At 44.3% G+C, this 17,828-nt stretch overlaps 1 protein-coding gene across 1 annotated transcript in view; it reads right to left on the bottom strand.

Annotated features, from left to right (window-relative positions):
- The window catches only part of LOC134586214 (probable cation-transporting ATPase 13A4), an 81,423-nt gene that overhangs the window by 16,545 nt on the left and 47,050 nt on the right, over positions 1 to 17,828 (bottom strand). Inside the window, exons 21-23 of the mRNA XM_063441710.1 lie at positions 10,078 to 10,157; positions 8,560 to 8,602; positions 6,260 to 6,369 (exon numbers count right to left, since the gene is read on the bottom strand). Of these exons, the coding sequence (XP_063297780.1) occupies positions 6,260 to 6,369; positions 8,560 to 8,602; positions 10,078 to 10,157 (233 nt within the window). The remainder of the gene's footprint in view (positions 1 to 6,259; positions 6,370 to 8,559; positions 8,603 to 10,077; positions 10,158 to 17,828) is intronic.

The following is a 17,828-nucleotide window of genomic DNA, read 5'->3' as shown; positions in this document are numbered from 1 at the left end:
GTGAGTTCATTCCAAATGGAGTTCAGCCTCTCTTCATTTGAAGGACCCAGTAAACAGCCTGCGTGAGCAGGACTAACTGGGTCAGGTTCAGTGTAAGTACTGAACTGCTGCGTGGGATTTGGTGTTCTGAGGGAACACGGCTACAGGTAATCTGAGACTATGGGCTTGGTCCTCCTTAAAAATCCCCCTTGTTGTTTGTCTTGCCCCTAGCAACTGGGGTCTAAAAATTCCCTCCCCTGGCATTGGTGGCAGTGTTTGAGATCCATACTATGGGGGGGACCCTGTTTACTTACTGGTGTGCTGAGTGATCTTTCCTGAGGGTGGAGTCCCTCTCTGCTGAAGCAGGGGTGCCCTCTGATGTTGCCTGTGGGTTCCGGGTGTGGCCAGCGTGGTTGGCTGGAACGCGGTGTGCGTTCCAGCAGGCGGAAGTGACGAAACCGGAAGTGATGCAAATTTCGGCCGCGACCGTTTGGAACGCATAGCGTGCGTTCCAGCGGTCTGCGCATGCACGGGTCGGACGCTTCCCGGCTCTATTTAAACTCGGTGATACAGCTTTCTCTGCCTAGGCGCTGTATCAGCTGTTCAAGAGCTGGCATTTCGGTTCCTGAGTTCTCTGCAGTTTCTGCATTTGCTGTTTTGCCTGGCTGCCTGGAGGAATTTTTCTGTCATTGAGGTAGGATTTCTAACTCTTCTGTGCTGCTGATTTGGGGGTTTTCTTTCTTGTCAGTTTGCCTCTGCCTCCTTTTGGGATCTGTGTATTGAATTCCCTTTGATTCTCCTTTTTAGTATAGATTCTCCCTCTGCCTCTGCGAGATCCCTCTCTAGAAAACATAGGTGAGCCATTAATTTTTTCTATGGGGGGGGGGGTTGTTAAAAGAGTGCCAAACTAAGCCTGTAATATATGTTATATATGGCTTTATTTAAGCCCCAGCAAGCATCTGGATTCCCCAGCAAGGAAATCAAGGGAAAAGTCCAATAAATGCATTAATTGTTCATCACCTGCTCCCCATGGAAGGAACCTCTGCAGGGAATGCTTATTGGAAGCGGCAGATGCCCCCAGTGGGGGTTCCCCACTGGATGACCTTAAATGCTGGATTTCCCAAGCTATTTCTGAGGGCTTTAAATCTACCACGGTGTCTAGTGGTCCGAGTAAGAGACGCAGAGCGGATCCTCAGTCTTCCAGCTCTGGAGAAGACCTTGATGTGTGGGAGGTCTCAGATGATGGTGAGGAGGAAGTTGAATATACCTCCAGGTCTCTCGACTCGAAGTCTATTGATAGACTTATTACCCTTCTCAGAGACACTCTTAGCCTTACGGAAGAAAAGTCTGTAGTGAGAGAGGCTGACAGGTTCTTTGAGGACCTAAAACCGAATAGACCTACCTTCCTGGTGCATTCCTCGATCAGGGACATGATCCTTCAAGAATGGAATAAGCCAGAAAGGAAATCCACCTTGAAAAATAAATTCACGAGGATTTATCCTTTCTCTGCCGTGGACTGCTGCCTGTGGAATTCGGTTCCTAAGATTGACGCTACTGTGATTCATATGGCAAAGAAAACTACGCTTCCTATTGACTCCATGGCATATCTCAGAGAGCCTATGGAAAAGCGTATGGATGGAGATTTGATTAAAGCCTACTTGGCCTTGGGCTCCGCCCTTCATCCAGCAGTGGCTCTGACCACTCTCTCCAGGGCCTTAAGAGTGTGGCTCGCTAATTTGGAGGAGGACATTGACCGGGGTGTCCGTAGGGAACATCTTTTGGAGAGCCTAAAGAACTTTAGCCTTGCCATGGAATTCTGTTCAGAAGCCTCCCTAGACATCACTCACATGATTGCCAAGAGTATGGCCCTGTCTGTGGCTTCTAGAAGGGCCTTATGGCTTCATTCGTGGGGAGCGGACTATGCCTCTAAGGCGTCCTTGTGTGGCATTCCATTCCAGGGGAATCTCCTATTTGGCAAAATTCTGGAGGATGCTATTCAAAAAGCTGCTGATGGGAAAAAAGCATTTTTGCCTCAGGTGAGCAGAAAGAGCTTTCCCTCCTCCTGGAAGAATAAGCGCTTCAAGGATCGGTCCTTTCGGGACAGCAGGAGCTATAAACCGGGAAGGGAGTATTCCAGAAATTCTTCATGGAAATCCTTCTCACACTCTTCTTCCAATAAGGCTTCCAGAGGAAGAGGAGCTAGAACCTCTGGGAAGAACTTCTGAAGGTCTTCAGGCCCGTTCGGGGACTGTGGGAGGAAGACTGAAGTTATTCTACCCCGTGTCGGCCAAAAATATTTCGGACGTGTGGGTCACTTCCATCATAAAGGAGGGTTACAGGATAGAATTTTCCTCTCGCCCAAAATCCGCTTTCTTCAAAAAATCCAGGGTGTTGGTAGGCACCAAACGAAGGGCCATGAGGACCTGCATTTCTACTCTTCTGGAACAAAAAGTGGTGGAAGAAGTTCCAAGGCAGGAAAGGTTCCTTGGGGTTTACTCCACAGTGTTCTTGGCCCCAAAACCCCAGGGAAAGTGGCGTCTCATCTTGAACTTGAAAGGGGTAAACTCCATGCTCGACGTAAGAACATTCAAAATGGAATCGTTACAGACCATCTTGAAGAGCGTCAAAAGAGGAGACTGGATGACCTCCATAGACTTGAGGGACGCCTACTACCAAATCCCCATAAACCAAGATCATATGCAGTTTCTCAGGTTCTGGGCGCTAAGAATGCACTTTCAGTTCCGGGGACTACCGTTTGGCCTCAGTTTGGCGCCAAGAATGTTCTCGAAAGTTCTTGCCACTTTGATAGCCTTCATAAGGAAGAAAGGAATCGAGATCTTCCATTACCTGGACGACATCCTTATCATAGGTCCATCTCAAAGGATGGTAGCTCATCATACGTTGGTGGCGATGAATATTCTTCAAGACCACGGCTGGCTTCTGAACGTAGAGAAAAGCTCCCTGATTCCTTCTCAGACAACCATATTCCTCAGAGCAGTAATAAACACCGTATATGCCCATATCCTGTCTCCAGAAAGGGTCACGAAAATCAGAGACAAAGTAGGGAAGCTACAAGGTCTCGAGACTGCCTCTGCAAGAGAAGTCATGAGTCTCCTGGGTTCTTTGACATCAACTATTGGGTTGGTAAAATGGGCCCAGTGGAAGTTTCGTCCGGTCCAGAATTGCTTCCTTCTCCAGTTCGACAGAGTGGGAACAGATTGGGAGCAAAGGATCTCTCTACCCCTGCCCGTGAGGAAAGGGTTGAACTGGTGGAAGAACAAGAAGAATTTGGCAACAGGCTTCCCGTTGGAAGAACCTCCTTGGAAGGTTATTACAACAGATGCCAGTTCTTTTGGATGGGGTGCCCACTTCAATTCCACTTGGACTCAAGGGAAGTGGACCCGAGAAGAAAGTCAGCTACACTCAAATCTAAGAGAACTGAGAGCTGTTACCAAGGCCATCTTGGTGTTCCTACCACGGATCTTAAATTCTTGGGTGCTAATCAAAACAGACAACAGAGCAGTTGCTTCATATGTGAACAACCAAGGGGGCACAAAAAGCAGATTGCTCTTGAAGGAACTGGCTCCCTTGATGACAATCGCCATGACCAATCTATGGGGTCTGAAGGCGATCTATCTTCCAGGTTCTGAGAACGTGACTGCGGACTTCCTCAGCAGGAAGGAAATTCTTCCGGGAGAATGGAAACTTCACCCGGCAGTCTTTGCATGGATTGCCCGTCGGTGGGGCATGCCCCAGATCGACCTGATGACATCCTCCCAGAATCATCAGGTGGAGAATTACTTCTCTCTCCACCCGGACAGTCAGGCAATGGGCCAGGATGCTCTCTCTCTTCCTTGGTCATTCGATCTGGGGTATGCGTTCCCTCCCCTACCCATGATACCCAGGTTCCTGCAGAAGGTTTGGTCGGAAGGAAAGAAGGTTATTGCCATGATTCCGATTTGGCCTCGGAGGCCGTGGTTCCCCCTATTGTCTATGATGAGCCAGGAACAACCTTGGCCTCTTCCTGTTATGGAAGATCTGCTAACGCAGGGCCCAATATTCCATCCTCATCCGGAACGCCTCAAATTGGGGTTATGAGTCTTGAAAAAGAAAGACTTCAATGACTAGAAGCAACTCTCAGAAGCAGTTGTCAATACCCTTTTGCAATCAAGGAAAGCTTCTACTTCCTCATGCTACCATAGGATCTGGGATGTGTTCCGGGAATGGGCTTCGGCCAAACACGTTGAGTTCCTGTATCCTCGCAATACTGAAATCTTGGAGTTCCTGCAAGAGGGTCTGGAGAAGGGCCTTAGCCTCAGCACTCTTAGGGTTCAGTCTTCGGCTCTTTCAGCTTTATGCAACATCTCATGAACTTCAGATCCTTTGATCTCCAGGTTCTTCAAGTCAGCTTTCAGGTTGAGACCTCCTTCCAGATCTACTACCCCTCCTTGGGACCTTCCTCTAGTGCTCGATTACCTAACTGAGCATCTGTTCGTTCCTCTTGAGAGTTTGGATGCTACCCTCCTGATGTATAAAACTTTGTTTTTGGTGGCAATTACTTCCGCAAGAAGAATTTTGGAGATTAAAGCATTTTCTACCTTATCTTCTTGTCTACAATTCTATCATGATAGGGTGTGCCTGAAGCCAAAACCTGAGTTTCTTCCTAAAGTGGTCTCTCAGTTTCATCTCTCTCAAGAAGTGGTTCTTCCATCATTCTACCCCAATCCTTCTTCGCAAGAGGAGGTTAGGTGGCAACGTTTGGATGTCATGAACTGCCTGTCTATGTACCTTCTGCGTTCTGAGCCTTACAGAAAAACTGATCAACTCTTCATTTTACCTTCAGGAGCCAGGAGAGGTGAGGCGGCCTCTTTATCTACATTAAAACGTTGGATTGCACTAGTGATCAGGAAAGCATACATCTCTAAAAATCGATCTCCTCCAATGAAGATAAGAACTCATTCTACCAGAGCATTGTCGACTTCATGGGCTAATTGGGCAGAGGTTCCATACGATGATATTTGTAGGGCAGCTACCTGGTCCCCGATGACATTCTTGAAACACTACAAGTTGGATGTGGATACTCCTTCCACTTCCTTTGGGAAGGGTGTCCTATCTATGGTTTCCTTATCCCGTTGATATTACATTTCTTTGCGGCATTGAGACTGTTTAGTGTCTTTTCTCAAGTTTTATATTCCCACCCTATGAGTAAGTGAGCTTGGGTATTACCCATAAGTGATGCTGCCATGATTAGCCAGGAATAGAGAAAATTTATGACAAACTTACCGTTATTTTCTTTTCCTGGCTATTTCTCATGGCAGCATCAGGGTTCCCGCCCATTTTCTTATTTTTTCAGCTTTGTAATTGGACTGAGGTGTAAGGGGAGGAGGGACTCTTTATACCCATCAGTCTAATCAATTAATCTAATTAATTCCTGTCCTGTGACTGCTAAGGGAGGAGCTCCCCATAAGTGATGCTGCCATGAGAAATAGCCAGGAAAAGAAAATTAAGGTAAGTTTGTCATAACTTTTCTCTATTTTTTTTTATATACAAAATGGGCTATTTTGCTAATGCTCAAACTCTGGGGCCATTACTGGGAATGTTTTATTGAAGTGGTGCACATTTTAATTTTCTGTCAAAGGGATACTCCAGTACCAAGGCATCACATCTGCTTCTTGGTGTCAGTATATAGAGAGTATTGTGACTCATGTCATCTAATTATCCTTGAAACTTCACAGAATTGTTTAAATTATTTTTGCTGGACATCACATATATTAAACAAAGTGCAAATTAAATGATGTGGTAGACTAACTCGGAAATGCCTCAGAGCCATACGTCCATATATGGGACAAGAGCTGTACATGATCAGGGAATTCTTAGAATGTTCATACGCAGTAAAGTAGGAAATTAATAAGGTAATAATTGGTTATTAATTGCTGCAATATGGGAGTAACCCTTGCATATCTCTATTGCCTATTAGCTGCATCATCACTCATATATAAACACTTTAAACCCTAGAGGGGGCTCTCTCAGCTCTTTTTGCAGACATGAGTCTGTGCTGATGACACAGTTAGCCGGCTACAAAAATAAATGGTTGTTTGCTTCCTGTGAACCTGTGTCCAGTTTTGTATGTGCTTCTTGGCCTTGCATTCCTGCAACTAAAATACAAGCACTCAGATCTTCTAACCAAAGGATACCTTGATGTGAAGCTCTTGGTTCAGTACACCACATTCAAGTGCATCTCTATTTGCTTTGATATCTGTTATGATGTGCAAATACTCACTTGATTAGCTTTGGTATACATTCGATATTGGGCGTTTTAGATGTGAAAGGAGAAGCCACTGATGCCTCTAATTCCGACAAGGAGATACCTGCATGAGCCACTTTTAGAGCCTGTAAAACATCCACAGTGTTAAAATAATTTTAAGGTGCATGTATTCTAAAAAAAAGACTTGAATATAATGCAAATTAAGCATCAACTGATCAGTAAGACACATTTTAACCAATTTCATAGTGGAACATCTTTGCCTGTAATGCATTTCTAAAGAATGAAAGTGCATGTCTTTAGAAAGAGTTACTTTAATAAATTTCTATCTCATCACTTCTGACATGCCTATATCTGTCAGTATTTTTAAGAAAAAAAGCAAAGAATAGCCCTTTAGGGTGGTTTGTATGAGATGTGTCATGTCTGTTAGGTACCACTCTCTCATACTTGTGTAATTGATCAAATCAAAAGCATAGAAATACTTTACAAACTCTTCAGGTCAGGCAACCTCTAGTTGGCAATTTGACCTAAACAGACCTAAATAAAAGCATTGCTTCTACATTCAACTTCACCATGGCCTTTTTAGCATCTTTGTCGACTGATATTGATCCACGAGAATTGTCTCACTAAAAACTTTGAAGTAACTTTTTCAGCTCAAGTTCCAACTTTTCCTTAATTTTAATATGCACTTTGTAAAAGCCATCAATGTAGCATTTGAAAATGGTAAGCCCTAGTAATATGTATGCTTCAGCCTCTCTCCTTACTCACTTCCCTTTTATAATTTAATGCCAGTACCATCCAAAAAAGAAGTAGCTTAAAGCATAGCACCCAGAGCTCAATCAGCTATTCCACTGCCCTTTGCAACAGCCTGATTTAAAAAAAAAAACTTACCCAGCCCAACAAAGCACCCAGAGCTCAATCAGCTGTTCCACTGCCCCTTGCAACTGGTAGCCTTCTGGAAGACTGTTTCCCCTCCCACTCTACCCCTCACCCACCCACCCCAACTTCATTTCCTCATTTATAGTCTCCCAACTTTTCATTCTCCTGAAATGACAGGTGCAAACACTGATCAGCACATCCTTCCAATCTCTTAACCCTATAGAATACATACTCTCTCTTCCTACAAATAGCTACATATCACACACCAAAAAGAAAAATGAAAAGTAAACAGGATAGCAAAAAACAAACAAACTAAAAAAAGCAAAAAAAAACACCAAAAGAATAAAAAAATAGATTCATGTTGGTCCATCAAAGTTTCTGTGCAGACTGAGGGTCTTTCCCTTGATATGCAATCACATTCAGAGTACACTGATAGGTTGGCTTGTAAGTGCTCATGACTATCTTGAGACTTGCGGGGAAATGTTCTTCTGAATTGTTTTTTTTTAGCAAATATCTAGTTTGTCTCCAGCTGAAATACATATGCAATTTGCAAAAATATTGTTCACATGGCATCATGTAACTGCCAATTGAAATGGAAGGATGGATAAAGCCTGGGCCCATTGTTAGATGCTCCAACCAATACTACCACAATAATGGAAGATATGAGTACATAAACTTATGATTATATAGTAATTTCATATTACCCAGAGCCCCAACCATGCCTTTAATGAAGACTAAATTTGTTTATGCATCCACATTTTCTGAAGATTATCAATGTCACAGAAGACAAAAATAATAAAAACATTTCTGCACTTGGCAAACTCATATTAACGCTTGAGATGTAGAATAAATATAGGGAACTATAGGGAATAACTATTGAACACACTAACCAATATATTTACAGGGTTCTTGAGGGAATCCCACCCATTATATAACATTATCACCAGTATGCAAAGGACACAAGGTTACGTGTTTAGACTGGAAGAAAGGAGATTTAGTCTAAGGCAAAGGAAAGTTATTTTAAAGTAAGGACAATAAGGATGTGTAATTTTCTGCCTGAAGAAGTGGTTTTATCATAATCTGTACTGATGTTTAAACAGCAACTGGATGCATACTTGCAAAAACATAATATTCAGGCATATAATTTTTAATTTGTGGGATAATAGCTTCTTGATCCAAGGATAAATCTGACTGCTATTCTGGGATCAAGAAATATATTTTATTAGTTTTTTTGCAAAATTGGAAGTGCTTCACATTGTTTTTTTTTTTTTACTTTGGATAAACGGCAAAAACAAGATGTAAGAAAGGCTGAATTGACATATGCCTTTTCATGTAACAATGTAATTATTATGCCCCCACTTAAAAGTTCAGGAGGGACAGGATTTTTAGGATGATCATATATTTAAAAATGTTTGCTGATAAAATAAAACTTAACTTACCCCACAGTCATTTGCTCCATCTCCACACATGCCAGCACAGTAACTACAAAAATAGAAGATATTGACAGTTTAAGTTTTTAAGGTTATACAAACAAATATATCATATGTTGAATTATTTTATTAAAGGTACACTATAGTCACCAGAACAACTACAGCTTAATGTAGTTTTTCTAGTTTTTATATTATGTCTCTGCAGGCTTTTAATTGAAGCACTGCCTTTTCATTACTGCCTAGGAACCTAGGTGCTTCCTGGGTCAGTGATGCACAGTCTGATGCACTGACTTTCAGCATCTGAGGAGATGCTGACTATCAGATACTGAAGAGATGCTTTTCCATGCATGTGCTAAAGCCTCCCAAGTTTTCCTATGGAAAATCATTGGATTGGCTGAGTTCATCAAGTTTGATTATCTCAACAAAGGAAGTGAAGTGCGGAGGGAGGGGGGAGTCAAGGTGAGACCGGCATGGCACCGTGATCATGGTAATTGAACACACCTTTTGCAGTTAGGAGAGTGAGTATAAATAGTGTTATTACAAGTATAGTGTCAGGAATACATGCTAGATACATTGTCAAGAATTTAGAAACAATGCTACTTAAGCATATTTGGTAAACTGTACCAATAAACTGGTTAAGATGAAAAAAACTATTTTTTATTTTTTCCATTATGTTGACATGCAGTTTATTATGAAATGTACTTGCAATTGTCATATCATTGATATATAAATAGTTATTTTGTGATTAGATACCATTGTTTCATTAGTTATATGATCATGTCTATTGTGTTTAAAAGTGTTAATTTTGTTGACTAACAGTTTTTTAGTACGACTAAAACTAAGATGGCTTTTTAGTCAAAAGACTAAGATGGCTTTTTAGTCAAAAGACTATGACTAAAACTAAATTGAAATTTACAGCCAAAATTAACACTGAGTATGACACATGGGGTAGAGAGGAGGGGGAATGAGACACATGGGGGATTAGGCAATGGAACACAAAGGGGCTGGGGGATTGATACACATGGTGGACTGGTGGATTGAGACACATGATGGGGCTGCGATAATGAGACAGATGGAGGGGCTGGGAGAATGAGACACATGGAGGGACTGGGGGGAAATGAGCACATGGAGGGGTTGGAGTCAATGAGATGTGTGGGGGACACAAAGCGACATAGAGGCGCTGTGGGAGAAGAAGACAAGGTGCTGGGGGGAAGAGACCCACAAATAGGACTGTGGAAAGAAAGAGACACACAGAGGGACTGGGAGGATGGGAGCAAAGAGACATAGAGGGGCTGGAGAAGGGGCAAAAGAGACAGATAGAGGCTTTAACTAAACATACTAGATTTTAGTTGTGTCAACTACAATCTACTGGAGACTAAAACTAAAACAATTCAGATAACTAAAATATGACTAAAACTATAATGTATTTTTATTCAAAAGACTATAACTAAAACTGAATTGCAAATTGCCACCAAAATTAACACTGGTGCTTAAAGTACCTATTCTTAAAGAATCTTAGGAACTTACTCTATTTTTTGAAATTCTTCAATAAGTTTTGCTTTCTGTCTAGGGCACATTCTTGCAAAAACTTTTCCATTGATAAGTAACTAGAAAAAAAAATAAATGTAAGGAAATAAATGTATATATCATTGTACCATTCACCAATAGTGATGTCCCGAACTGTTCGCCAAACTGTTTGCGAACTGTCCGCTGGCGAACAATAGCGTGTTCGCATTGGGCGAACATATGCGATTTCCGGTCCGCCCCCTATTCGTCATCATTGAGTAAACTTTGACCCGGAACCTCACAGTCAGCAGACACATCCTGGGAGGGAAGGTCTGTTGCTGATTGGCTGGAATGTGTCTGCTGACTGTGAGGTTCCGGGCCAAAGTTTACTCAATGATGATGAATAGGGGGCGGACCGGAAATGGCATATGTTCGCCCAACGCGAACACGCTATTGTTCGCCGGCGGACAGTTCGCGAACAGTTCGGCGAACAGTTCGGGACATCACTATTCACCAAGAAAAAGCTGTATTTCACTAAAATTTGATTTATTTTCATTAAAACTCTATTAGCAATGTGAAAATTTTTATTTTTAAATTAATCTTACTTAAAAATACAAATCTACTAATGAAACCGCAAATAATTTTTCCCCACAAATTACAAACCTAATTCCTTTTACTAATCATAGCCTGAGTAGTTTTGTGTCTATTTTTCAGATCGTTTTTAGTTGAATATTCATTGATGTACAAAAAGTTAAACGACAGTGAATTAGGATTATTCAATATTGTTTTTGGCTAGTATGTCATAATTTCTGTGCACACTGTAAATTATATTATTTTTGTTGTTTCCCCCAAATTGATAGGAATACTATAATTAGTGATGTCCCGAACTCTTCGCTGGTGAATAGTTCCCGGAGAACATCGCTTGTTCGTGTTCGCCCCGGATGGCGAACACATGCGCTGTTCGGTCGGCACCCTATTCGTCATCATTGAGTAAACTTTGACCCTGTACCTCACAGTCAGTAGACACATTCCAGCCAATCAGCAGCAGACCCTCCCTCCCAGACCCTCCCACCTCCTGGACAGCATCCATTTTACATTCATTGTGAAGCTGCATTCTTAGTGAGAGTAGGGACAGTGTAGCTGCTGCTGATTTGATAGGGAAATTGATAGCTAGGCTCGTGTATTCAGTGTCCACTACAGACCTGAAGGACTCATCTGATCTCTGCTGTAAGGACAGCACCCCAAAATGCCCTTTTTAGGGCTAGAACATCAGTCTGCTTTTTTTGTGTGTAATCTATTTGCAGTTGCCTGCCTGCCTGCCAGCTTCTGTGTCATGCTCACAGTGGATACTGTGCCCACTTGCCCAGTGCCACCACTCATATCTGGTGTCACAATAGCTTGCATTTAAAAAAAAAAAAAACATTTTTGACTGTAATATAATAGCAGTCAGTTTCCTTCACTAATGTGCGTTTCAGGGTCTGCCCAGTGCCACCACTCACCCACTGGTGTCACAATAGCTTGCATTTAACAAATAAACAACTTTTTGGACTGTAATATAATAGCAGTCAGTTTCCTTCATGAGTGTGCTTTCAGGGCCTGCCAGGGCACAGTGTCACACCAGTGCAACTCATATCTGGTGTAACAGTAGTGTACATTTAAAAAAAAAAAAAATACAATTTTGACTGTAATAGATTGAATAGCAGTTAGTTGTCTGCCAGCGTGTGTGTCAGGCTCACAGCGTATACTGTGCCCACTCGCCCAGTGCCACCACTCATATCTGGTGTCACAATAGCTTGCATTTAACAAAAAAAAAAACTTTTTGGACTGTAATATAATAGCAGTCAGTTTCCTTCACTAGTGTGCGTTTCAGGGCCTGCCCAGTGCCACCACTCACTCATATCTGGTGTCACAATAGCTTGCATTTAAAAAACCCAAAATTTTTTGGACTGTAATATAATAGCTGTCAGTTTCCTTCACGAGTGTGCGTTTCAGGGCCTGCCAGGGCAAAGTGTCACACCAGTGCAACTCATATCTGGTGTAACAGTAGTGTACATTTAAAAAAAATAAAAATAAAATTACTGTAATAGATTGAATAGCAGTAAGTTGTCTGCCAGCGTGTGTGTCAGGTTCACAGCGTATACTGTGCCCACTTGCCCAGTGCCACCACTCATATCTGGTGTCACAATAGCTTGCATTTAACAAAAAAACAAACTTTTTGGACTGTAATATAATAGCAGTCAGTTTCCTTCACTAGTGTGCGTTTCAGGGCCTGCCAGGGCACAGTGTCACACCAGTGCAACTCATATCTGGTGTAACAGTAGTGTACATTTAAAAAAAAAAAAAAATACAATTTTGACTATAATAGATTGAATAGCAGTTAGTTGTCTGCCAGCGTGTGTGTCAGGCTCACAGCGTATACTGTGCCCACTCGCCCAGTGCCACCACTCATATCTGGTGTCACAATAGCTTGCATTTAACAAAAAAATGACTTTTTGGACTGTAATATAATATCAGTCAGTTTCCTTCACTAGTGTGCGTTTCAGAGCCTGCCCAGTGCCACCACTCACTCACTGGTGTCACAATAGCTTGCATTTAACAAAAAACTAAACTTTTTGGACTGTAATATAATAGCAGTCAGTTTCCTTCACGAGTGTGCGTTTCAGGGCCTGCCAGGGCACAGTGTCACACCAGTGCAACTCATATCTGGTGTAACAGTAGTGTACATTTTAAAAAAAAAAAATACAATTTTGGCTGTAATAGATTGAATAGCAGTAAGTTGTCTGCCAGCGTGTGTGTCAGGCTCACAGCGTATACTGTGCCCACTCGCCCAGTGCCACCACTCATATCTGGTGTCACAATAGCTTGCATTTAACAAAAAAAACTTTTTGGACTGTAATATAATAGCAGTCATGTTCCTTCACTAGTGTGCGTTTCAGGGCCTGCCCAGTGCCACCACTCACTCATATCTGGTGTCCCAATAGCTTGCATTTAAAAAAAACTAAACTTTTTGGACTGTAATATAATAGCAGTCAGTTTCCTTCACGAGTGTACATTTCAGGGCCTGCCAGGGCACAGTGTCACACCAGTGCCACTCATATCTGTTGTCACAGTAGCTTGCACGCATAGTACAACTAATCGAAAAAAAAATGACAGGCAGAGGCAGGCCACCCCGCAGGGGCCATCGTGGTCGTGGTGCTGTGATTCCCTTTGGCCCTAGAATAATGCCCAGTGTTCAGAGGCCATGTACCCTGAACTTGAAAAGTTCTGAGGACATAGTTGACTGGCTAACACAGGACACCCAATCTTCTACAACTTCCGCTCAGAACCTCGACGCACCATCCTCCTCCAGCTTAGCTTCGTGCACCTCTCAAGTTACCACTCGCCTGCCTGCTGCCACCACCAACACTAGCACCACATCCGCTTCACTTGGTATGTCAGAGGAGTTATTTACACATCAGTTGAAAGAAATGAGTGATACGCAACCATTATTGCCAGAGGATGTAGATAACAGGGATATGTCTCAGTCAGGCAGCATTACACACATACGGTGTGATGATGTTGATATGTACCCACTGCTGCTTCATTTGCTGAGTTGTCAGATACAAGTGAAGCGGTTGATGATGATGATGCGTCCGTGGATGTCACGTGGGTGCACGCTAGAAGAGAAGAAGAACAGGGGGAAAGTTCAGATGGGGAGACAGAGAGGAGGAGTAGGAGACGAGTTGGAAGCAGGGGGAGGTCGTCGCAAGGAGCTAGTGGCACAGTCAGACAGCATGCATCGGCACCGGGGGTCAGCCAGACAGCACGCCAATCAACGCATGCTGTTGCCACCACCAGAATGCCGTCATTGCAGAGCTCAGCAGTGTGGCATTTTTTTTTGTGTGTCTGCCTCTGACAACAGCGATGCCATTTGCAACCTGTGCCAAAAGAAACTGAGTCGTAAGAAGTACAACACCCACCTAGGTACAACTGCTTTGCGAAGGCACATGATCGCACATCACAAACGCCTATGGGATCAACACATGAATACAAGCAGCACACAAACTCAAAGCCGCCATCCTCCTCCTGGTCCAGCATCTTCAGCCACGTTAACCACTGCTGTCCTCCTTGCCCCCTCTCAACCATCCGCCCCTCCGTCTCTCGCCTTGAGCAGTTCCTGCTCATCTGCCCACAGTCAGGTGTCTGTCAAGGACATGTTTGAGCGTAAGAAGCCAATGTCACAAAGTCACCCCCTTGCCCGGCGTCTGACAGCTGGCTTGACTGAACTCTTAGCCCGCCAGCTTTTACCATACAAGCTGGTGGAGTCTGAGGCGTTCAAAAAATTTGTAGCTATTGGGACACTGCAGTGGAAGGTACAATTTCTTTGCACAAAAGGCAATCCCCAACCTGTACTCGACTGTGCAAAAGGAAGTAATGGCATGTCTGGCACGCAGTGTTGGGGCAAGGGTCCATCTGACCACTGATACCTGGTCTGCAAAGCATGGTCAGAGCAGGTATATCACCTACACTGCGCATTGGGTAAACCTGCTGACGGCTGCCAAGCATGAAATGCGTGGCTCTGCAGAGGAGTTGGTGACACCGCCATGACTTGCAGGCAGGCCTACTGCCACCTCCTCTACTCCTCCTACTCCATCTTCTTCCATAACCCCCTCTGCTGAGTCCTCTTCTGCTGCTGCGTCTTGCTCCACATCAACGGCACCTCCCCCAGCTCCCAGGTACTGTTCCACATCCCGGATACGGCAGTGTCACTCCGTCTTGGGGTTGACTTGCCTGAAAGCAGAGAGTCACACCAGTCCGCCCTGAATGCACAGGTGGATCAGTGGCTGACTCTGCACCAACTGGAGATCGGCAAAGTGGTTTGTGACAACGGAAGAAATTTGTTGGCGGCATTGCATTTGGGCAAGTTGACACATGCCGTGCATGGCACATGTATGTAATCTGATCGTAAAACGCTTTGTGCATAAGTACCCATGCTTAAAGGACGTCCTTAAGCAGGCCAGGAAGGTGTGTGGCCATTTCAGGCGTTCCTACACGGCCATGGCGCACTTTTCTGATATCCAGCGGCGAAACAACATGCCAGTGAGGCGCTTGATTTGCGACAGCCCAACACGTTGGAATTCAACACTCCTAATGTTCGACCGCCTGCTCCAACAAGAAAAAGCCGTTATTGAGTATTTGTATGACCGGGGTGCTAGGACAGCCTCTGCGGAGCTGGGATTTTTTTTGCCACGTTACTGGACGCTCATGCGCAATGCCTGTAGGCTCATGCGTCCTTTTGAGGAGGTGACAAACCTAGTCAGTCGCACCGAAGGCACCATCAGCGACATCATACCATTTGTTTTCTTCCTGGAGCGTGCCCTGGATCAGGCCGTAGATGAGCGTGAAGAGGAAGAGTTGTGGTCACCATCACCACCAGAAACAGCCTTATCTGCATTGCTTGCTGGACTTGCGGCAATGCTGGAAGAGGATTGTGAGGAAGAGGAGTCAGAGGAGGAATGTGGCTTTGAGGAGGAGGAGGAAGACCAACCACAACAGGCATCCCAGGGTGCTCGTTGTCACCCATCTGGTACCCGTGGTGTTGTACGTGGCTGGGGGGAAGAACATACCTTCAGAGAGATCACTGAGGACGAGGAACAGGACATGAGTAGCTCGGCATCCAACCTTGTACAAATGGGGTCTTTCATGCTGTCGTGCCTGTTGAGGGACCCTCGTATAAAAAGGCTGAAAGAGAACGACCTGTACTGGGTGTCCACGCTACTAGACCCCCGGTATAAGCAGAAAGTGCCTGAAATGTTACCGAATTACGGCAAGTCGGAAAGGATGCAGCAGTTCCAAAATCAATTAAAAAGTATGCTTTACACAGCGAATAAGGGTGATGTCACAGCACAACGGGAATCTAACAGGGGAATAGGTGAAAGTAATCCTCCTCCTCCCACGACCACTCCGGCAAGGACAGGACGCTTTACAGACGTGTTGTTGATGGAGGACATGCGGAGCTTTTTAAGTCCTACACATCGCCACAGCCCTTCGGGGGCCACCCTCAGAGAATGACTCGACCGACAGGTAGCAGACTACCTCGCCTTCACTGCAGATATCGACACTCTGAGGAGCGATGAACCCCTTGACTACTGGGTGTGCAGGCTTGACCTGTGGCCTGAGCTATCCCAATTTGCGATAGAACTTCTGGCCTGCCCCGCTTCAAGTGTCCTGTCAGAAAGGACCTTCAGTGCAGCAGGAGGTATTGTCACTGAGAAGAGAAGTCGCCTAGGTCAAAAAAGTCTAGATTACCTCACCTTTATTAAGATGAATGAGGGATGGATCCTGAAGGGACTGACAGTGGGCGATACATTCGACTCAAAAAGGCCTGATGAGGGGGACTACTTAACACACCACTCCTATCTGGTGGCACATTAGATTGCACGCGCAGTGCCCCAAATTTGAAGTAGGAGGACGGACTGAGCATCTTTTTCCATCTCCCGCTTCCTAAAATCGATGCCTTATATACACGTCCCCTGATAGGGGACGTAACAGGGATTAAACTGCTAAGAATAGTACTACTTAACACACCACTCCTATCTGGTGGCACATTAGATTGCACGCGCAGTGCCCCAAATTTGAAGTAGGAGGACTGACCAAGCATCTTTTTCCATCTCCCGCTTCCTAAAATCGATGCCTTATATACACGTCCCCTTATAGGGATTAAACAGGGATTAAACTGATAGGAATAGTACTACTTAACACACCACTCCTATCTGGTGGCACATTAGATGGCACGCGCAGTGCCCCAAATTTGAAGTAGGAGAACCGACCGAGCATCTTTTTCCATCTCCCGCTTCCTAAAATTGATGCCTTATATACACGTCCCCTGATAGGGGACATAACAGGGATTAAACTGATAAGAATAGTACTACTTAACACACTACTCCTATCTGGTGGCACATTAGATTGCACGCGCAGTGCCCCAAATTTGAAGTAGGAGGACCGACCAAGCATCTTTTTCCATCTCCCACTTCCTGGGTGGAGGAAGAGAGACCTTCAATGACATCAGTGAGGACAAGGAACGAGACATGGCTAGCTTGGTATCCAACCTTGTGTAGTACTACTTAACACACCTTATAATAATGCAGAGAGAGGCAACGCAGAGAGAGGAGTCTGAAGAAGAGGAGTCAGAGGAGGAAGGTGGCTTTGAGGAGGTGGAGGAAGACCAACCAAACACAGCAGGCGTGCCAGGGGGCTTGTTGTCACCTTTTGGGGACCCTTGGTGTTGTACGTGGCTGGGTGGAGGAAGAGACCTTCAATTACATCAGTGAGGACAAGGAACGGGACATGGCTAGCTTGGTATCCAACCTTGTGCAAATGGGGAGTTTGCGGTTGTGCAAATGGACTGTTTGCGGTTGTTTGCGGTGCGTTAAACGGGGAGTTTGGTCTGTCACTGTGAAGCGGGCGTAACCCTTACACTACCTGATCGATACAAAATCATACCTGATGTTTTAAAGCACGTTATTCCAAACAATTTAGGAATGTTATGTGATTTATGCCCTTTATGGATTAAAACCAGACTCTGCATCAACTATGTAATTTTCTATGTGAGTTTTGCCATGGATCCCCCTCCGGCATGCCACAGTCCAGGTGTTAGTCCCCTTGAAACAACTTTTCCATCACTATTGTGGCCAGAAAGAGTCCCTGTGGGTTTTAAAATTCGCCTGCCCATTGAAGTCTATGGCAGTTCGCCCGGTTCGCCCGTTCGCGAACATTTGCGGAAGTTCGCTTTC

The sequence above is a fragment of the Pelobates fuscus genome, chromosome 2 (assembly GCF_036172605.1).
Source record: "Pelobates fuscus isolate aPelFus1 chromosome 2, aPelFus1.pri, whole genome shotgun sequence".
NCBI classification, from domain to species: Eukaryota; Metazoa; Chordata; class Amphibia; order Anura; family Pelobatidae; genus Pelobates; species Pelobates fuscus.
The sequence above is the reverse complement of the archived record's forward strand: the minus strand, read 5'-3'. Positions and strand labels throughout refer to the sequence as shown.